A 23,306-nucleotide genomic window follows, 5' to 3' on the forward strand; every position below is an offset into this window, starting at 1 on the left:
GTCAGTTTGATATTCCCATCACCACGCACGATGCCTGAAACAAATCAAGAATTCGGTTTCTGTAGGACTGGGTGGCCTATTGGGTGGCCTTGATACCCGTCCCTCGACTGTGTGCTGGGAATGAAACAATGAATTGCAACCGTCTGCTTCCCAACTGCAATGGGGAAGAAAGTAAGGGAGCAGCCCCCCTGCACGCAGCGAAGGATTCCGTAAACACATAATTCTCCAAAGTCAAACGGCAGCGACACACAAATAGAAAAGTCTCATGAATTTTAATTCACACTGAAGCCCATCAGAAACGTAGTGAGATTTTGGTTCACATGTAAACTGTTTCTCACAACAAGCCACCAACTCCTAGCCACTCGGAGAAGGTAAGTTATTTGGAGGACCAAAGAAAGTGACGCGCATGCTTTTAAATGAGCTGCATTTGCGGGATTCGGAGCAGCCAAGCTCCAGGCGGCGAGATGCAGCGCGCGATAAACCCAACGGAATCGCGGCAACCTGCGCGGTCCCCAACCGACGGGCTCCCGGTGCCCGCTGCTTCCCCATCCCCAGCCCTCCCGACCCTGCCCGTCTCCATCCCCGGGTCCTCCCTTTCCCCTTCCCCTAGTCCCTTCCTTTCCCCTTCCTTCCTTCCCTAGAAAAACTCCCCTGATTTCCCCCTCCCTACCCCCAAACACCCAGCCACCCCCAAGAAAGTGCCTCCGGCTCGCTCGCTCCACCCCTAACGTCCAGCCCCCTCAACGGCTTCCTCCTTCCGACTCCAAAACGGCGTCTTCCAATCCCCGCCCAACGCACCGGAAGTGCGTCATGCACAGGCGCCGCGGCGCTCGTTAGGCGCGCGCGCCCCGAGGCGCGATTCTGAGCCCGGCTGGTGGGTTTTTTCCCGTCTCTCCTCGGTGTGGGACTTTTTCCGGACGCTGGCATCTCGGGTTTTTGAGATGCCGTCTTCTTTGTTGGGCTCAGCGATGCCGGCCTCCGCATCGGCCGCAGCCCTGCAGGAGACTCTGGAAAATGCGGGGCGGCTCATCGACCGTCAGTTGCAAGAAGACCGCATGTACCCGGACCTTTCCGACCTCCTCATGGTGTCTGCCCCCAGTAAGTGATCGGTGCCTGTGTGGGGGACTCTACTTTCTTAATCGAAAGGACTGTCGCCTGACTCCCTCACTTGGTCCTTATTCCCCCGGTGGACCCGGCGAAGACATCTTGATGTGGAGGGCCCCGTTTGCTACATTTCGAAGAGCCCAAAAAGAGCCATTTTCATTTCTCCCCCCGTTCTCACTCTTCATTGCAGATACGTGAGAGGGTAGGACTGAAGGGCCAGCCCCCGTTTGAAGCAGAAAGAGGCCAAGAGCCCAACCTTCCTGAGTGTTTATCGCTAAGGCCAGATGAGGAGGATGCCCTGATCCGAGTCTCATCCTCTCCTTAATTACTCGTGTTACTATTAGAATAACGTGGAAGAGCAAACGCGATTTACCAGGTTATCTCTCAAAGATATGCTTTGTTATGTGTAGAGGTATATGACGTTATATCTAATAGGACATGATGGAAGGTGTTAAAACTGCCCGTGGAATAAAGGAAGGGCACAGGAGCATCATCATTGATGATGGACCTGGAGGGCGAGGCAGAGTGAGATGGCTGGAAAAAAATGTTTTATTTAACGGCTTTAAATTATGCCTGGGTTCCTCAAGGCCTGTGGCATTACATAAGTTGCTAAAAAAAAAAAAAAAAAAAAAAAACAAAACGGACTCCTCTGTGAGACAGATGCGAGAGTAGCACAGACGTGGAGGTGAGACACAGACAAGATTTTTGGTAAGCAAGAACCAACATGAACTAACCGGGATAATCCATGCAAAGTAAAGCTAAAAGACACCTCTGACGACTTCTGAAAATTGTAATTGAGCAGACTTGTAATCAGAGACACGAAAGAAACAAAGCCAAAGATTGTGTTTGTTCCTGACAGCGACTTGCCAGTGGGGCTTGTCTTACGAGAACTGAGTGGCCGGCGGGCTCTCCTCGTGAGCAGCATTACTCACTTTGACCTCCTTAGGTTTGAAAGCAGGATCTAAATGCAGCCCATACGTTCTGGTCCTTCATCATCTCTGATCCGAATCCTCCCTGTCCATCTTGACGCACCCCTACCTCTTAAACCTCATCTCTTCCTCTGCTTCCCTCCTACTCTTAGCCCCCTTTATCCAGTCACACTGACTTTAACCTGTTTTCTGTAAGAAGTCCCCCCCCCCCATCAGGATTTTTATTTTACAGGCACTCTTCATTTCTGGACAGACGAGTCTTCCAGACTCCCCTTAAATGTCACTTTCTTTGTGAAGGCTTTCTTAACCATTCACGTCCTCACCGGAATTGTGAATTCTATTCTTTGTGTCCCAACTGCCATTTAACACATGCAATGTTATATTGAAATCATGTTTTTAGATGAAATGGGATGTGTGGCATTTGCTTCAAAAAATCCATTAGGGAAGGAATGGATGGTGATATAAATGAAACAGGATTGGGCATGTTATTGGTGATTGTTGATGCTGGCTAGTCAGTACGCAAGGATTGATTGCAATTTTCTCTCTAGTTGTATATATTTTTTTAAATTTCCATAATACCTTTAAAAATTGTTTTACATGTAAGGCTTCCCCAACGTCTTTGTACTTGAGAGAGCCTGAAAGTGTGCCCGAGATAAATAGCTCATGAGTCAAATCTAAAGAATACCTTGTTTAGAACTAGGAAAGATAGGACGAAGGACCGGCCTGCTCCTGCCTGCCTTTAGTGTCTGGGTCTTAGAGCAAGAGAAAGGTTGCCAGATGAGAATACTTTGTAGAGCAGTCTGTGATGTTTCTCAGTAAAGTATTGCTTCTGTGATATTAATTATATTTATCTTAATGGTCTATGGGGGGGAAAATCTAATGGAAAAAGGCATGGGTTGTTTTCATCTATAAATAAGTTTAAGTGGGAAAGGAAAGAGCTATATTTTCCACAATCAATATTTGGTTTGTCCATGGTTGTTTGATCTGAAACTCACAAAACTGTTATACTACATATCAACATAACCCATTTCAGTTTAGTAAAATAATAGAAAAATACTAAGTAATCGAGGTAAACATTTCCTTTTTTATGGAGTAAGTCTTTGGGAAAGATAACCTGTTTAGTGCTGAAACCACTAATTGCTCCCACCTTAATTTTGAAATTCTCCGGTGCCCTTAATGTCAGGTCAGACCTATTCTCCCGTTGTCTTCAGAACCACCAGATGCACAATTTTTTTTGTCACTTTTAGTGCCTCTATATGCCCAGTTGATGCCCAAAACATTATTACTTTTGAATAAATGCTTCATTTTATTTTTTGTAGATAATCCCACTGTTTCTGGCATGTCAGATATGGATTACCCTCTACAAGGACCTGGTTTGCTGTCAGTACCCAACCTTCCAGATATCAGTTCCATCCGAAGAGTTCCTCTCCCACCTGAACTTGTTGAACAGTTTGGACGTATCCTTTTACTTTGTATTTAACTCTTTAAATTTTTTTTAAATTGGTATTCTCATTATTCTAATTCCTGTTTTGTGTTTAATAAGTGTTGTATTTATGTTCATTTAAGGGTTTCGTTTAATATATATTTAAGTACATGGGTAGTTTGCCATATGCCTAGAAAATTTCATATAAAATTGAATGTTGAAAATTGAGTCACATTTTAATTGTTTTGGACATTCACAAGAATGAATTTTTTTACAAGGAACTCTGCATTTTTAACAAAGTACTACTTTCCAGTTAAGCACTAGATGAAAACTTTTTACTACCACACTTTTTATAGCTCAAAGCCCATAATTTTTATTTTTATTTTCCCCCATATTTTAACATTTTGAAACTGGGATGTGGCTCTAAATATGATTAAAAACAAACAGAAACATCCAGGGGTTCCTTTTTTCTCCCCCCAAAGAAGTTTTTGGTGTGGTTTTACATTTACTGGTGTCTTAGAATTGAAATTTATATGTGACTTTATTTCTAAGGATCATAATCTGTATATAAAGATATAAGAAACTAAAATACAATGCATCTTCACAGATTGAGTAGCTAGAGAAGTTTTCTTACCCCTAAAAAGAAAGCTTGTATCTGATTTTCTTAAAGTGTAGCTAGCATACCCTGTAAAAACACTACATTTGTAATTATTTGCTGGGAAGCTTTTGTATCTATCCATCTATAGCTCTTATAATAAAGACATCAAGATGCTACATTAACATATAATCAGACTTAAATGTATATTAATCTATTTAGAGTAAAAGGGTTTCATATTTCAATACAGGGAGATTTTAAGAAATGAAATGGAAGAATTAGGGAAAATGCTTATAAAAATGCTTAGAAAAAGTAGTAAAATCTAATAGGTATTTTCCCTAACATTTTCATTGTTTTTCTGAGATTTTTTAAAATAGTGTTACTAAATATATAATCTACCTTATCCCATACTCTACCCTTGCTTAGTTTTTTAATAGTCTTCTTTAATCCTATGATAATACTTTACTTTGCAAGAGACATTTCCTTTAACTAGGAATTCACAATTGTTTCATTGTCTTATATAACATAAATCTTTGCCTATTTTTCAATAGCGCTACTTACAAAATGCTTGCAAATTGTCACCAAGCTGTGACTTTAGCATACCATGTGCTTTTTTATCACTCTTGCTCATATACAATTGGAAAAACTGGTTCAAGAAAATAAGTAATTTTTTAATGTCAAAATTCAATGGTGTTATTCATAATCCATATTTTTTAAGTTAGTGGTAAGCATTTCATTTGTGCAGAATAAGTGGTTAGATAGCATTAGAAATTATAAGTATTTCTGTCATACACTATGGCTTTCTTTAAACTCATTGGAAATCAAGATATTTTACTTGCTCTTTCTATTAAAGAGTGGATAGGTCATGACTTTTTAATTGTACAGTTTAAATCAATCGTTTGAAACAAGTTTAAGAAAGATGAGATCGAAATCTTTGTACCTTACATCCACATACCTCAGATATGCAGTGTAACTGCATGATGGGCGTGTTCCCTCCTATCAACAGAGCGTGGCTCACAATTGACAGCGACATATTTATGTGGAACTATGAAGACGGGTATGTATTTAAGGCGGGCTGGCTTTAGGTTGATTAGTATTTAGATTATCGATCAAATATATGGTGATGGAAGGAGAACTGACTCTGGGTGGTGAACACACAATGGGATTTATAGATGATGTAATACAGAATTGTACACCTGAAATTATGTAATTTCATTAACAATTGTCACCCCAATAAATTTAAAACAAAAAAAAAATTTAGATTATCTTTATTGCAGCTAGTGTTCTGCTCATTTGAAGCTGCCTCATTTATCTTTCAGTCATCTAACATCTGGCTCAGCGCTTCTCAGTATGCATACCAATCACCTGGGGATAGGGTTAAAATGTGGGATATGTATAGTAGTTCTGAGTAAGTTTCAAGAGTCTGCACTTGTAACAAGCTTGGGTGGTGGCGGGAAGGGTGATGCTGCCAGTCTAGGTACCACTCTGAGTAGCAAAGGTCTAGTTCCCAAGCTCTTTGTCCTGCAGTACAGATAGTCTATCAATAAATTTGTGAAAGATGGTCTGACATTTTAAACACCTCTGTTTTCCTTGCATTTCTATGGAGTTGGAGATTTTTAATTTATCAAAGTGACTTAACTGTTTTGTTATTCTGTGGCCTTGGCCTGCATGTAAATTTAATGCCTATACTAGAGTCTGAGTGAAGGCCCTAGGTGTTCTGGCTTAAAGTCTATTGATCTGGTGATCTCGCTCTAGGCTTTTTCGAGATGAATTTTGGCTTACTTCCCGTTCTTCATCGTGTTGTCTTTAGGCAAGGTGTGGGATAGGAAGGCCCAAGTAGTTAGATTGTTACTCTTATGCCTGAGTAATTAATGCACTTGTTAGGAAGGAACCCACACACCAACAATAACACTACTAGTTTGGGCATCTGGATCATAGTTGAGTCTGGTTCTGTTGATTGCTTTGTTTCTTAAGAGTGGGGTTTTTTTTCCCTTGCTTTTTTATGTCTCATACTTTTTTTATTGAAAGTTAGACATCATGTGTAGGACAGTGAATACTGCAGTAAATAGCATTTATCTTTAGAAATGAGTGTGTCTTAGAACTGTATGATTTCAGTCAGATGTGTGATATAAAACAAAAAGCAAAAAACTCATAGAAACTGTGGTTAGCAGAGGGGAAGGCATCTGGAGGGAGGACAATGAGGGTAAAGGGGGTCAAATATATGGTGATGGAAGAAGACTAGACTCTGGAGCACACAATAGAGTAGACATGTTGTATTATAATGATGTATACCTGAAATTTATATAATGTTATTAACCAATGTTACACCAATAAATTTAATTTTTTAAATTAAAATAAAAGAAATGGGCATGTCTCTTCTTTTGCTAGAACTTAGCAGGTAGTCCTTTATTGTGGGAGGAGTTAACTTTTTCCAAGTAACTTTTTAAAGTTTAGTTTGGTTTTGTTCCTGGGGTTACTCTCAATGGACCACAAATTTCAAATTTCTTTAGAATTACCTTGTACTTTGGGTATAGATTGGGTTGCTGGAGATTTTTCTCTCAATATTCCTGTTTCACCCTCAGCTGTAGGCTTTCCCTATGAGCCTGTTCTTGTAAGAGTCCTCTCCACGCTTTTGCCCCTGCCCTGTTGCCACGCAGCAGCCTTCCCGTCTGTTTCCTCCTACCTGCCCCCTAAAGAAAGGAGAGTTTGTGAGACGGATCCTTTCAGGGACTTTGCTTCACCTTTGTGCTTGCACCTCATGTCTCCCTGTTTGGCCCCAAAACATGGCTGGCTAGTCAAAGACGGGTAAGAGTCCCCACGGGGGGCGGGGGGAGCGGGGCGGCACCTCAGCCAGGCACAGGCACGTGGGGACCAACAGGAGAATCCCTCTGCCTCTGTGGCTGCATTCCTTCCCACAACCTGCAGGGGAAGTGACTAGATGATGTGCTCTCCAGCTAGTCACATGCATAAAGGTTTTGTCCCTTGGGGAAGTACATACATCCTGAGACTTAATGTCTGCTGCCCACAGGCAAGGGTGATTGGCTTGAATCAGTTTCCTATTATAATGTATGGGATTCCGAGATTGACAAGTTTTACTTCTTTTACTTCCACACCTAACTAATAAAAGTTATGGGGCCGATTCGGAGCTCAGTGCTTGAGACTTGAGTCCCTTGGCCCCGCTTGCACTCTACTCTCATCTACTCTCTTTCTTGACCTTGCGCTGCCCTTCCTGCTTCCCACTGCTCTTGTGCTAGATGCAACACTGCCCCTTGCTGTTACTTGACACTTGCAACCTGGTGGGGAGATGGGGTGGCAGGGGTGGGGGTATTGAAATAGGGAGCAGCACTCCCTGTTTTCCTGGTTTATGCTTGGCGGTAGGCAGCCATGTGTGCCTGAGTCTTGGAACTGAAACAGTTTATTTTTCATTATATTCCATAGTCTTAAAGAGCATTGGAAGAGAAAACTTTGTTTTCTGTATGTGTATAACATGTTTTTCTTCAACTATTGACAGAGGAGACCTTGCCTATTTTGATGGACTTAGTGAGACTATTCTTGCTGTGGGACTTGTGAAACCAAAACCTGGTAAGAAATAATATAAGGATGAAATTAGTTTTGTATATACATAGACTTCAAATATTTTAGGACTGAAAGATAACACATTTTAAGTAGTTGACTTTCCTATTGAATCTTTGTTCTGAATTACTTCTAATTAGAAACATGAAGTGACTAGAAATATTTAACAGTTGACTCACTTTATGGTGCAAGTGAATCTGCCTTTAAAATTGCTAAACTATAATTTTTTAATTTTATCTTACTTACTTTTTGTTACTCTTTTTGATTTACCTAAAGTATTTTGCATAATATATTTTTCATTAGTTACTGAATGTAAATTAAAAACCATTTTGTCTCTATTTTTTTAGTCTTGATAGCCAATGGAGGTGAGAACAGAGTTCAGAATAAATCTTAGAGAAGTCACAGACAGTGTTTAACTTACAGTTTCAACTTCATTATGTGAGATCTTTTATCAGAGCTACTGACAAATAGAATTGATAGATTTAAATTTAATACACACCTCTTGAATGTACCTTCCTACAAGAGGAAATGGACAAAATTCACTTGATTGCAAGGCCTAAATAAAATTTTTTAAGGTCACAGCAGTTTTAAGATTATAATAATTCACGCAAGTACAAATATGCAGTTTTATACATTGTTTATGACGTTATAGTGGAAATGTATTTCCTAAGATACAGAATCTCAAAGCATTCTTTACCCTAATGTATCTCCGTCTTACTTCTTCATTTAAAAATTTATTCATATAGAAGTCAACACCTGTTCTTGCCCCCTATTGTAATATAAATTGTCCATCTAAAATTAATAGTAAAATTTTGTTCTACTCAAATGTAAATTTTAATGCAAAATTAAAATTATGGCATAGTGTTTGATACAGCAACAAAAATGTTATCTTTGATAATAATTTTGGCTTTGTTTTCTACAAGTACTGAAAATTCTGATTCTCAAACATATTACAGCTAACAATGTCCACATTTTTGCCTTTTGCAAGAAAACATTACTCAAGTTAAAGTCATTGTTTTCTAAGTCAACTAAGCCTTTAACAGGAGTCTGCTTTCTTGATGCTGCTATATATGCGAGAAGATTATGAATCCCTGTTTCAATTTTATGATTTTTTTGTAATAAAACTTAAGAATTCTTCAGTGTTTTCTAACATTTGCACATTATCGCCTACAGAGAAACTGACAAGATTTACTCACATAGAAGCATATCTCATGTATTAAAAGATTCAGTTAGTGCTCCAGCTTTAATCGCATCGTCTAGGGAGGTAACTTAGCTGAAAGAGGTTATTGCTTTGGGGCAGTATTCATTTGAGTGATTATGTGATTATGAGTCTAACAATTTACCTCATCTATATGACCCAAGAGAGCTGCCGTCAAATCAAATCATGTATAAACTCAGGACTTGCAAGTTATTCTTGGAATGGTCTTTCCTTGTCTCCAATAAAGTAAACTTGCTTTCTCAAGTTTACTCAGCTATTTCTGGAAAGTCAGTGACCTCAGTAGAAGAGAAGAACTTTATATTTTCCTATTTCAGGACAAAATATCTGTCACTGAAGTTGCCTTTGAAGCTGAAGGTAGCACTCATTGGCCAAGTTTTTGGTGCCAATGCATGCCTTTGTAAAATGCAGTGAGTTAGGGTTCTGTTGAGTTTCTTCATCAAAGCAACAAACACGGATGTATTTGTTTGTTGCAAAGGATCATATATGCTCATATTTGTACACAAGTATCAAACTTTTTCTTTCAAGTTTTTATTGAGCATTGAAACTGAACCATTACCAAAACCTAAACAACGATAGTAATGTCTAAAAGGTGCTAAAAAGACGTGCACTTTATAAATGAGAATTGACTAAAGTGAGAAATGTCAGTCATTTGACCCTATTTCATCTTAAAGGGAAATGACTTCCATTTCTACCATCTATTACAAAATACTTGAATAAATTATGAGAGATTTTAGAAAACATGACATGATTTGACAAGGCACTGCTTTCTTCTCTTCCTTTACTCCAAGCCATAAACCAGCTCCACCAATCTATAAAATTCCAACTTCATTAAGGTTTCTGTAATCAAAGATGAGTTCTTTGGCTTAGCATTGTGACCAAATACTTTGATGTATGGCTTTTATTGATCGAAAGCTGTTTTCAAAAAGTTGAAGCTTTTTAAATCAGTTTATGAAATACCAAGTACGTGTTTGAGGTCATTAAGGTAGACGGTCTGTACCTTCAGCTTTATTGACTTGAACTTTGGTACACAAAACTGGTTTTGGGCCCCCTGAGGTTCATTAGTGAAAGTAAAACCGAGTGATGAAATAAACTTTATTGTATTTTCTATGACATTTAATACCCTTAAGTAGACCAAATGTATATACATAAAGACATGTTTATAATCGTAACATAAGCTGTATTTCCTCTTATTCCTATCGGTGAGACACTATTTTTGGAAATCATATGACAGTGATATATAGAGCATCTCATGTCACTCCACCAAGTTAAACAATACCTTAGCATGAATTAACAAAAAAAGTTTGTATTTGGTAATGTCTCTCTGAAACTAAATTATCTGGTTTTGATATATAAACACATTTGGGAAATGTATTTGACGTATAAACTCATTTCTGTTTCTATGAATTTGACTACTCCAGGTACCTGATGTAAGTGGAATTATATACTATTTGTCTTTTGTGACTGGCTTCACTTAGCATAATGTCCTCCAGGTTCATACCTGTTGTAGTATGTATCAGAATTTCCTTCTTTTTTTAAGAATGAATAATATTCCATTGTATATATATTCCACATCTTATTTATTTATCCAGTCATCTGGTAATGGACACTTGATTTGCTTCCATCTTTTGGGTATTGTGAATTATGCTGCTATGAATATGCATATACAAATAAAAGTCTTTGTATTTTAATAAACTACTTTTTAAAATGATCGTAGGTAGTAATATTTTAACATCAAAATTAACTAAATTGGGTTCAGACTTTTCATATAGTATTTAATCACTACCTCATTGTAATGGTAAAACCTTACTGCATTGATGCTTAAATACTGGATTTTTTTTTTTTTTGAAAAGAATACTTAACCCATGTCTACTTTATCTTAGGCATCTTTCAACCTCATGTACGACACCTCCTGGTTTTGGCAACCCCTGTGGATATAGTGATTCTTGGACTCAGCTATGCTAATTTGCAAACAGGTATAGCAACCCTTGCTTTTTCAAATAAAAATATGTTAGTGAACTTAATATTATAATTAAAAACCAATTTTTTTCACTAAGTTATCTTTCCAGGCTATTTGCTTATAGAAAAATAATACTGCCCTGTAGAAGACAGTATCTTTCAAGATAGTAGCTCCACCAAAAAAGTATTTTGGATGTATTTACTGTATTAATGTGTACATTTTGAATGTATAATATAAAGGGAGGGTAGTAGAAGATGAATAATAATAATTGATGATAGTGAGTTTTTCAATAATGCCTTCAAATTCGTTGTTTCTGATTTTTTTGGAATGGCCATTTGAACACATGAAGCACTATAATATGATACATTCTTGTTTTCTTTAAAGTAAGAAGAATCCCTCAATTATAAGCACATGCAGTGGTTTCTTTTGTAATCTGCTTTGGGTGAAATAATGTTGAATTTCAGTGACTCAAATTAATTATTGTTACTACCATATCCTTAAGCTCTTTTCCAAAATTAAAAAATTCAGTTTTTTGATGTTTTACAATGTTACATATTATATTTCATGTATATGTATATATATATTCTAGGTCTGTTTCTCTTGAATTATCAAATTGTATCAGGCTTTTTATAGTAATTTAAAAATGTATGTTATAGAAGCTTTTGATTATATCAGTGAGAATTCAGTAAAAATATCAATTCTAAAGATAATACAATGATTGTTTCAATCTGATAAACTGATTCCTATATTCCTTTTTTAAAAAAATAGGTTCTGGAATTCTTAATGACAGTATGTGTGGTGGAATGCAGTTGCTTCCAGATCCTTTGTATTCTCTTCCCACTGATAATACTTACCTTTTAACAATAACTTCCACCGATAATGGCAGAATTTTCTTGGCTGGAAAGGATGGCTGTTTATATGAAGTAGCATACCAAGTAAGTCTGGCAATTATAAACATTTTTTTTCTCCCTCTTGATGAAATAGGAATGGATTTTGTTTTTGTAATTATATAAGCACATTAATACATTAATATATTGTTAGAGAAAGTATTCGAACATACAGTTAAAGCCACGATCTTCCATGACTACATCATGCCTACAAAACCCAATCCTTTTTCCAGTGGTAAAAGTCATTATCAGTTCTGAGTATGTCCTTTTAGAATATAATACATACATTGATGAATGCCTATAATTATATCTATAACTATCTATACATATGCATTATACGTGTGTATACACACACACATATAAATACATAGTTTACTTTCGTGTGTGTGTGTGTGTTTACTTGGATTATTGCTTATGTTTTGTTACATAATTGGCTTTAAACTATGTCTTGAAAGTCTTTCCTTGTTACTCTCTAGTAGATAGGTGTATGTTATGTTTGGTGATTTCTACATAGTAGTTGTTCATAAAACAGATGTACAGTGGTGTACTTAACAGTTCCTTTCTTGATGGACTTACAGGTTTTCATTTTTCCCTTTCACAAATAAAGTTATAAGTGTTCTTTTTCAGGCCTCATTTTGCACATGTCTAGATATGTTTTCTGTGTGTGTGTCTAGAGACTTAGAATTGAAATAGTTGGGTTACAGTTATATGTGATTAAAATTACATTTCATATTTTCATTATTGCCCTCTAAGAAATTTAGACTTTTATAGACAGTCATCTATGAATATATTCCTCCTGCCCACTCACTCTCACCAATGCTGATATTAATCAAACTTAATTTTGGCCAATCTGATGGAGATAAATTATTTTTTTAATACTAGTTAAGCATCTTTTCACTTAACTAGTATTTATTGGTCATTTATGTTTTTCTACTCTGAAATGCCTTTTTGTATCCTTTGCTCTGTTTGTCTTTACTATATTGCCGTTTTTGTAAGGTAAACCTTAGGAAACAAAGTAATATTCTTTTTTCTTAAATTAAACTTATTGGGGTAACATTGGTTACTAACATTATATAAATTTCAGATCTAGAGTTTTCTAATACAACATTTTTATACTGCATTGTGTTTTCACCACCCAAAGTTTAGTCTCCTTCCCTTCACTGTTATGTGACCCATAAAGCAGTATTCTAGTCACAGCTAGTTAGTGACAGAGCTAGGATAGAACCCAGATCAGCTGTGGTTTTTGTATTACATTGTGCCTCTTTCTTGCTCAATTTCCCTTGGCTTTGTTCATTACCACAAAAGGTTTTTGTATGGCAAAACTCAGTCATTGAGAATTAGACTTTAGATTACGATGGTGGTGGCTGGTAATGTTAAAATTTCCTTTTAGCAGAAGTAGGAAGAGGTGATACAAGTACCTCTATCCTATCTTGGGCAGTTAAACTCTATGCTTATTATGTTCCTTATGCTTTCAAATAGGAGTTTTTAAAAGAAAATACGCGTTCACTAACATGCACTGCTGAAGTTAGTGGAGTTGACAGCTGATTTTATCGAGAGCAGTGATTTCATTATAGCTAACTACATTTTCTGTTTTTAATTACAGGATTAAATTCAGTACGTAGTTTGAATATTATGTCTCATTTTATTTACAATTATTAGTATTTTATGAGATTTGAGGATTTTTGTAAACGTTGGTGTACCTGCATTTACAATCTTCTTTCTTTTGATTTTTTCTCTTAAGGCAGAGGCAGGTTGGTTTAGCCAAAGATGTAGGAAAATAAACCACTCAAAGAGCTCACTTTCTTTTCTTGTTCCTTCATTGCTACAATTCACATTCTCAGAAGATGGTAAGTAGAAAACAATAAATTTGGCAAGTAAAACTTTTACTAAATCGTTAACATTTTCCTCAGAAATTCTCATTCTTAACTGAAGTAATTTGTCTTGTTAAAAAAACATTTGTTATATATTCATAAGGTCTCTTAAAGGAAGAAGGGATTATAAAACATAGAAACTGTGGGTTTTATTCCCAAAGTCCTATAAATGTGGCATCACTGAACGTGTCTAAAATAGCTATACATACTTAAAGCCAGGTGTGTGTGTGTGTGTGTGTGTGTGTGTGTGTGAAAGAGAGAGAGAGAGAGATTGAGAGAGAGAGAAAACACACACGTTTTGCCTGGTCTAGAACAAATTCCCAGCATCTGTTTTCAATAAAATGAGAGATTTAGGTAGGTGAACTTATGAAAATGCTTCAGTGAGACAAGATAAATTAACTTAAAAACATTAATATGACTGAAGGTTTTTCTTAAGGTTCATTTAGAGGACAGAGTAACTTGTGATGCTCTTAACCCAGTCACGGTTTGATTTTATTTTATTATTTTTTTAATGCTTCTTGGCTTTGTCCTTAAGCACATGTCCTTAAGGACTTACCTACAAAGTGGGAGGAAAGCCCCTGAATGCAAAATTCTAATTTAACAATTTTAATTTGTTTTAAGTGGTTCTTGTAACTGATTTGTTAATCTTGGTATTTTTTTTTTTTGTCTTTTAGATCCTGTTGTTCAAATTGAGGTTGATAATTCTAGAAACATTTTATATACACGATCTGAGAAAGGAGTAATACAGGTGAGTATTACCATTATACTGCCATTTAACAACATCCCTGTTTTTAAGGAGGAATATTCAGTCACTCTTAAACTTTTCCTATGAGCTGTGTGCTTTTGAAAAAATTCCTAGGGCCCCTTTTTTATGAAATTTAAAATCTGTCAATGTTTCCATGTCTTTATGAAGAACCAAAATGAAAGGATCCATAAAAGGAAAAGTGTTTAATAAAATTGTACTAAAAAGTTTATTTTGTGAAATGTATACAGCTTATAGTCATGTTTCAGTGGGTACAATTTTTTATTTACAGGTTTATGATTTGGGCCACGATGGACAAGGAATGAGCAGAGTTGCCTCAGTGTCACAGAATTCTATTGTTTCTGCTGCTGGAAACATTGCTAGGTAATAATATGTAATTTATTGTCATACATTTCATTTGCAGGCATAATTATACTATTTATATACAGCCTACTAAAATTATTTCTCCTCAGAATATCTAAAAGATAAGGCATTTTAAAGGAGACGACATTGTAAGTTATGTTTGAAACAGAGCTACTAGAGACTCTTATTCTTAAGTTGGATGGTTTGAAACATAAGGTGACTGATTTTACAGTATAAAATTCAGCTTGCCATGTGTTTTTCCTCGGAACTTCAGGTGGTCTATAGAGGCATTACAGGCGTGTCTAGGAAACTATATGTCTCAAAGATCCCCCTCTTATAACTACTCCACCTTTTTAACAGGCCTACATAGTACCAGTTAGGTTGGTCTGATAATTGACATAAGTGCAGTTTGGGAATACAGAACTTCATCGTTGTATTGTTTGCATTATGTTCTTGACTAAACAAACTAAAGGATGTTGTGAGTTGCCTGAGGTCTGCCTCTTAAATATGTACTGGAACCGAAGCTGGAATCCAAGTCTTAACACACTATACACTGCAGTTTGCATATACAACTGATTTAGCTCAGCTACAGATACTCTCTTCGTATAACAAAGTCCTCAAATTTTCAGCTTCTGTTATCTATGTGCCTAGGTTATTGCTACACTCAGATATCCTAGTGAAAACTCAACGTGTTTTCTTTGCCTTTCAGTGACAAAAAAATTTTCAAGGCAATCTAAAATAAAGGGTTTCCCTTTTTTTCCCCCAACTTTTTTTGGGAAGTTGTTTTCAGATCCACTAAAAAATGAAAAGAGCAGCATGGTAAAACTGATATATCCCTTATCTAAATTCACCAATTGTTAACATTTGACCTCGTTTGCTCACTCATGAGCTATTTGAAAAGTAAGTTGCAGACTTTTATCTTTAAATCTTTTGGCTTCCATCTCCTAAATCTCTTACATAAACACTACCAATTCCACACATAAAAACTTTAATAATTTTGTAATATTGTCTTGTAATTTTACAGTCCACGGTAAAATTACTTAATGATCCAAAAATCTTTTATAGCTGTTTTTTCATTTTTCTCCAGATTCAGACAGAGCTCATAAATTGCATTGATCACTAGTCGTTTTAATATAAAACAAAACTCTCACTGCCTTGTCTTTTGAAATTTTGACATTTGGGAGAGAGGAGCAGGAGTATTATTTCTAGAATATCCTAATTTGTGAATTTGTCTTTTTTTCCTTATTAGATTCAGGGTAATATTTTTTTTAGCTAGTATTACATAGTGAATTTCACAGCATTACATCAGGGGGCACATAATTTTCCCACTATTGAACACTTGGTTAAGACAGTGTTCACCAGGTCTCTCCATTAGAAGGTTCATTCCCTATCCCCGCCCTGCTTTTTAATTAGTGGTAACTTTTACAATGGTAATTTGATACTCTGAGAATACCTTGTTCCCCATTAGCCATTTACCCAATGGATTTAGCCTTTTATGATCTTTGAAAAACAGGGTTACTCTTAACAATATAAAAATGAACAACACACATTCAAGAGGTTTTGTCAGTTCTTGCTACTGTTTTGTTACTTCCCTAAGAAGTTAGTCTTAAACTATTTTAACATATTTAGACATGTAAGAATGCTGGTGTAAAATGTTCCTTCTAATCTAGTAGACACATTTTTTAGGTAAACTAGTTTTTTTCCTTTCTTTTAGGACTATAGATCGTTCTGTTTTTAAGCCAATTGTTCAAATAGCAGTGATTGAAAATTCTGAGTCACTGGACTGTCAGTTATTGGCTGTCACACATGCAGGTATGTTGTTTTATTTATATGTCTACTATTGCTTTTATAACTTGATAATCCTCAGATTTAGGAATTTATTATTTTAAATGTTTTTACTTCTATATTATCAAGCCATATTAATAATTCATAAAATTAAGGATTTTGAAAATTGGAAGATTCTTCCTGTCTCCTCATTATAGATGTAAAACCAGGGCTGAAAGGCAAAGTGACATTCAATGACAGAGCCTGAATTAGAACAAAGCCTCCCTTGACTTATATAGTTCCAGGTTCTTTCTACTGAAAGTTGTTGATTCACCTCTCAATTTTGAGTGACGTTGTCTTAGAAATCCACTTTAGCTGGTAGTACACGTACACGGGGTAATTTAAGATAAGTCAGCAAAGTGATGGTTGGCTTTAACAGAGTTCTGTTTTTTCTGTGGAATTGCTTCAATAACACATGTACCTAAGGTCTTTTATTTCCTTTTACTGATGTAAAATTTTATCCCATCATCAGGTATAAGGTTGTATTTCAGCACTTGTCCATTCAGACAGCCATTTGCAAGACCTAATACATTAACACTGGTTCATGTCCGCTTACCTCCTGGATTCTCAGCATCTTCAACAGTGGAAAAGCCTTCAAAAGTACATAAAGCTTTTTACAGTAAAGGTAAGTTCTGAAATACTATCAAATTGAAGATGGGATTATTAAAATCATTCGAGGCATTTGAAAATAAACAGATTTTTCCAATAAAATTTAGGATGTTTTGGTTTCTTATCTAACAACTTTTTTATATTAACATTATATTGCAAGCATTTTCAGTTGGTATGTATGTAAAAACTATAGTATTTTTAAAATAGCTAAGTACTTTTTAAATTGGTTTAATTTTAGCATGTCATTAGCCTTGTATATAAACTCACTGGTCAAAATCAGTGTTATATCCACTGTAATAAACTCTAGGCTCTTCCTTCAAGATAGGGAAACTCAAATGACTTTTCTAATACCATTCCTGCTATGTCAGTGTCTTTTATGCATGTGGAGAGGTTTTCATGAAACAATTTGAAATCTTGATGACAAAAAAATGAAACTCTAATTAAACATCAAAACTTGAAAAATCTGTATGTGCTATTTCCCATGATGAGAAGGCATTTGTAAAATGTTTTTTGATTTTTTAAAATCATTCTAAAGCCTTTTCTTTGCTTATTCTAATGTTTCTTCCAACATTTCATTTTTCAACACCCAAATGAAAATTACAAATAACATTTGTTCAATTGCAAAATATTCACTTTCTTGGTATTTTAAAATAAGTTTTATTAGGATATAATGTATATACTATAAAATTTAGCTTTCTAAACCAGTGGTTTTTATTTTAATCAGCATTGTACAATTATCACCACTATCTGATTCCAGAATATTTTCATCACCCCAGAAAGAAACCCTGTACCTATTCACAGTCATTCCATTTTCTTTTCTCGGCCTTTGGAAATCACAAGTCTACTTTCTTTGTCTATTTTCTTTGCTTATTTTGCATATTTCATATAAGTGAAATCAGACAGTATATGACTGGCTTCTTTCACTTAGCATAGTGCTTTCAAGGTTAACACCTAATATAGCATGTTTGTTTCATTGCTGAATAATAATTCATTGTGTGACTGTACCACATTTTATTATCCATTTATCATTTGACAGGCATTTGGGTTGTTTGTACTGTGGCTATTATGAGTAATGCTGCTGTGAACATTTGTGTACAAGTTGTTGTGTAGACATGTTTTCATTTCTTTTGGGTACATACCTAGGAATGGCATTGTTGGATCATGTGGTAACTCTGTTTAACCTTTGAGGAACTGCCAGACTATTTTCCAAAGCAACTATACCATTTTACATTCTTACCAGTAGTGTCTGAGAGTTCCACTTTTCCCACATCCTTGTTTTCTGTCTTTATATTATGTTCATACTAGTGGGTATGAAGTGGTATCTCATTGCGGTTTTGATTTGCCTGATGGCTAACCATGTGGAGCATCTTTGTTTGTGCTTATTGGCCATTTGTACATCTTTGGAGAAATAATTATTCAGATCCTTTGCCCTTTTTATTTTGTTTTGTTTTTTTTACAAGAGAATAAATGCATTTTATTTACTTTTCTATAAGATTAAGTCCTGGAGGGGAACAGCATTACATGGATTCTGTGTCCTACGGTTTTAGCAGAAAGGTTGCTTTGGAATTTGGCAGGAACCCTGCCACTGTTTTCATGCAAACGAGTTACGCCCAGAGTACTCTGGCTTTGTTCGGTTTGCCAACAGGAGTCACTGTGTTCTTGGCCTTGTACATGTAAGCACAGCTCTTGCCTAGATAGACGAACTCAGCGTCGTCTCGAGCATAAACACCTTCAGTTTTAAGAAGAGCGGTGTGCTCTCTCTGGTACTGGAGTCCCCACTTATATTCAGCACAATGCCTTAGACCACAGCCTTCCAGACATATTTGTTGTTTTAGAAGTCTTCTTCCCAGCATGCCTCCAGAGGCTACAAGATGGCGGAGGGAGAATCCCTTTATCCTTTTTAAAATCAGGTTGTCTTTTGATTATTGATTTGTAAGTTTTATTTATATATTCTAGACACAAGTGCCTTGTCAGATAAATGATTCGCAAGTATTTTCAGCCAGTATTTCAGCAAGTATTTTCTGTGTTACTGTGTTCATACCCACTAGTATTGGAAAATCTTTTCATTTTCTGATGATGTCCTTTCAATCACAAAAGTTTTTAATTTTGATAAAGTACATTTTAACTATTTTCTTTTGTTGCTGTACTTTGGGGTTTTTTTGTTAAGAAGCCATTCCCTAACCCAAAGTCACGAAGATTTAACCCTGTGATTTCCTTTATGAGTTTTACAGTTTTCACTTTAGATTTAGATCTTTATTCCATTTTGAGTTAATTTTTCTACATCATTTCTTTTGCATGTGGATACCCAGTTCCCAGCACCATTTGTAGAAAAGACTTCTTTCCCCTTGAATTATCTTGGCACTTTTGTCTCAAATGAATTGCCCATAAATATATGGGTTCTAGGCTCTCTGTTTTATTCCATTGATCCATATGTCTGTCTTTATGCCAGTAACCCATAGTATTAATTACTGTTGCTTTGTCATAAGTTTTGAAATTCCAATTTTGATTTTTTATTTAAGATTGTTTTGACAGTTCTGGTCCACTTGCATTTTCGTATGGATTTTAGGATCAGTTTAATTTCTTTAAAAAATGTTAGATGGGATTCTGATAGTTGAAAACGTAGGTTAGTTTGGAGAATATTGTCATCTTGACAATATTAAGTCTTAAAATCCATGGACATGGGATATCTTGTTATTGGACCTTTAATTTTTTAGAATGTGTGTGCATTGTATTGTGTACAAATCTTGCACTTCTAAAATTATTCCTAAGTGTTTTATTCTTTTTTGATGCTATTGTAAATAAAGTTTTCTGTGTTTTATTTTGTTTTAATTTTATTGGGGAATATTGGGGAACAGTGTTTCTCCAGGGCCCAACAACTCCAAGTTGACCTTCAGTCTAGTTGTGGAGGGCACAGCTTAGCTCCAAGTCCAGGTGCTGTTTTCAATCTTAGTCGCAGAGGGCACAGCCCACCATTCCATGTGGGAATTGAACTGGCAACTTTGTTGTTAAGAGCTCGCGCTCTAACCACTGGGCCATCTGGCTGCCTCCTAGATTTAAGTTTTAAAGCTAGAAATGTATTGAGGAAAAATCACTGTGGTTTTAATTATGTACATGATGTGATCAAATTGCATTTCTTCAAACTTCCATATGCTAAATTTTAAGAAACGTTTTCTTCCAACTACTCTCCATTTTTCACAAGCTAGTTATATGTTTTATTAATTGTGGTCCCATTATCTCCAACCATCCTGTGGACTTAAGACTGATATCACTAAAGTCGCTATAGAAAGAGCAAATTATTGGGAGACCTGGAATTGAACCCAGGAAAATATATTTCAAAATCAAACTGTAATATTAGCTAGTATTGCTGAGATGGAGTTTTTATAGTATATTTATTTCTGCCATTCTACTGGTAACATCATCAATTTTATTTATGGTGTGTTTGAATTAACCAGTACATAGACTCTATTTCATTAAATATTGGATACGTTGGATTATGAGTCACAACATTATTTTATGTATTAAACATTTTTAAAGTTAATTAAGTTGATAATCGTATTGAAAATTAAATATGTCCTAACTTCAGAAACATTAAATTGTGAAAAAAGTGTTTACTTGAAAGAAATACAAGATCTGAAACAGTTAACAATCCTATCCTACCAATAATTATATGTTCTTTAAGAGATTTATTTTTATTTATTTTTATAACTTGTGTACTTAAAACAATGAATGCTTTGTATAAAAAGTATACATATTAATGTCAATATTACTAACATTATTGGTGATGCATATTATTTAGCATTACACGATTTTGTGTGTTCAACTTTTAGGTATTCTACTGATGGCAGCCTCGGAAAATGAAGATAATGACATTTTGTGGTGTGTCAACCATGATACATTTCCTTTCCAAAAGCCAATGATGGAAACCCAAGTAAGTTATCTTGAGAATTGCAAATAACGGTTTATATAATTTTAAGTGAAGAATTAAATTATAAGAAACTATCCTCTGATGTACTGTTTGCTTCTAAAAATATCACAAGATTAGAAATCATATTGAGAAAAAGTGTATCCTAATCTTTGTTTTTCCTCTGTGAGGTTAGAAGTCATTATGGTAATCATTAAAAAATAATCTTTAAAGTAAACATTGTAACCCTCTTGGAATGTTTTTCATCATGTACTTGAAAATGCATTTATCTTTTCTGAAATGATCTTTGTCCCATTTAACTATATTGTAGTTTTAGTTATTTTAGTATTATGAGGCCATCCATTGTAGTTATGACTTAGAATTTTATTCTGATGATCTCTTTAATTTACAGTTCTGCCTAAATTTTTTAAAACTTTTTCTTAATTATGGAAATTTTCGAACATACACAACAATAGAGAAAATGGTAACTTGAACACCACGTTAGTGAATTACCAACATTTTCCCCATCTTGTTTTATCTGTCTTCCCTGCTTATGCAAATGTGTACCCACAAATACATAATTGTGTTTTAAAAGCAAATAACCACATGTTCTCCAGGAAGTCTGTGTAAAGTCTCCAGGAAGTTCTGGGTGAGGAATGCGGCCCCGCCTGTCCCAGCCCAGCCCATGAAGACCTAAGGGGATGCCAGCATCCCTAAGGATGTGGCCAGAAAAGGCCATCTCTGCCCCTGTTCCTTGGTGTCACCTATCCCACCCCCATCTGTCCTCCTAGATGGCCTAGCATCGTCCATACTGGCTGCTCCCAGAAGCTGCTGATCAACCCACATAAACCAACTCCCACAAGGGTGTGAATGTCTTATACTCTCTCTTTGGAACCATCTTTGAAGGCATTTTGGTTCCAGCTGTCACCAGCTACTCTCTAGTTAGTCTCCAACTTAAGCCCTTCTACTTAGGGGAATAAGAAAGGGGAGTGTAGATGGGAGGAGGAAGAACCCAACCCCCAGGGATGGGCTCACGGTTTGAAAGGGCTTTTCCAGGTGTGTGGCATGGCCCAAGTTGCTGGGGTAAGGGCAGGAGATAGGTCTGGAGGCAAAGAGCACTTTTCTCAAATTCGTTCCTTTATTCTTTGAAGTTTACTGAGCACCTGTAGGTGTCTCATATTGTGATAGACTGAGGATTCAGAGCTCGGTAAGATATGAACCTTGTCTTATGGGAGTGTTGTGTGAGGGGTGCAAGGTGGAATTCTGGCTCCATCTCCTCAAAGCTGTGGCTCCAAGGATTTAATATGTCTCTGGTCCTCGATTTCCTTGTCTATAATAGTACCTGCCTCTGTGGGATTGTGATATGATTAAATGAGTTCATGTGTGTAGCAGTCAGAAGAGTACCTAGCATTTAGGAAGCACTTGATAAATGTTAATTATTTTTTATAGCAAATGTTATACATCATATTTTGTTTGTATAATACTTGAGTTATTCTCAAATAGGGACTTTTTAAAAAAATAACACAAATGTAAATATAGTACATGAACTTTGACCAAGTTCTAATCTCCCAAAACAGCTCTAAAAGACATTGGGACAATGGGGAAGTTCTATATTGGCTGGTCTTTAGATTATATTATAGAATTGTTAATTGTTTTTATTTTTAATATTCTTAAATGTTTTAATAGCATCATGGTTATATAAGAAAATACCTTTATATGGAGATGGATTAAAAAGTAACGGTGACATACCATGTCCATAAGTTTCAATTGGTTCAGTAAAAGACAAAAAATGTATAGAGAAAGCAAATATGACAAAAATGCTAACAATTGTTGAATCTAGGTATTGGGCATATGGACATTTACTGTACTTTCAACATTTTTGGATGCTTGAAATTGTTGATAATAAAAGTATTTTAGGAGATTAAGATACATTGTTTTAAAGGAGTATCTTAGCTCAGAAAGCAAATGTAACTTCAAAAGAGAACAAAAATCTACATGTCACCAAAAATAAGAGCACTGGACCAACCAGGATAAATCAATGTATCCTGAAAAGGTGGTAGAAGGTAGTTAGTCTTGATTATAGAATGCATTGTAATTCTAGTGAATACTATTTATAGTTTATCTTAGGAAAATTTTGCCTATATCTAGTGTGGAAAGATTATCATCATAGAACACGCCTGATTAAAAGAATTAGTAGAAAATTAAATACAGACTTTTGAGAATGTTTATGTGACAGTATTATTTATTAAATTCTACATTTTCCTAGAGATTAAGTCTATGTTTCTCCTTTTAAACGTTTTGCTTTATGT

At 35.6% G+C, this 23,306-nt stretch overlaps 1 protein-coding gene across 2 annotated transcripts in view; it reads left to right on the forward strand.

Moving 5' to 3' along the window:
* The first annotated feature begins 816 nt into the window (after positions 1 to 816).
* Positions 817 to 23,306, forward strand: part of NUP155 (nucleoporin 155) — a 53,249-nt gene continuing 30,759 nt past the window's right edge. Inside the window, exons 1-12 of one of the 2 annotated variants that reach the window (XM_081054527.1) lie at positions 817 to 1,098; positions 3,353 to 3,490; positions 5,012 to 5,108; positions 7,563 to 7,633; positions 10,724 to 10,816; positions 11,569 to 11,735; positions 13,429 to 13,534; positions 14,233 to 14,306; positions 14,593 to 14,684; positions 16,378 to 16,475; positions 16,960 to 17,112; positions 20,924 to 21,024. In XM_081054527.1, coding sequence (XP_080910653.1) covers positions 942 to 1,098; positions 3,353 to 3,490; positions 5,012 to 5,108; positions 7,563 to 7,633; positions 10,724 to 10,816; positions 11,569 to 11,735; positions 13,429 to 13,534; positions 14,233 to 14,306; positions 14,593 to 14,684; positions 16,378 to 16,475; positions 16,960 to 17,112; positions 20,924 to 21,024 — 1,347 coding nt within the window. In that variant the 5' untranslated portion in view covers positions 817 to 941. Of the gene's footprint in view, positions 1,099 to 1,724; positions 1,813 to 3,352; positions 3,491 to 5,011; positions 5,109 to 7,562; positions 7,634 to 10,723; positions 10,817 to 11,568; positions 11,736 to 13,428; positions 13,535 to 14,232; positions 14,307 to 14,592; positions 14,685 to 16,377; positions 16,476 to 16,959; positions 17,113 to 20,923; positions 21,025 to 23,306 lie in introns of those variants that run through there. The other variant, XM_081054528.1, reaches the window with a different exon arrangement.

This window comes from Rhinolophus hipposideros, assembly GCF_964194185.1.
Source record: "Rhinolophus hipposideros genome assembly, chromosome: 7".
NCBI classification, from domain to species: Eukaryota; Metazoa; Chordata; class Mammalia; order Chiroptera; family Rhinolophidae; genus Rhinolophus; species Rhinolophus hipposideros.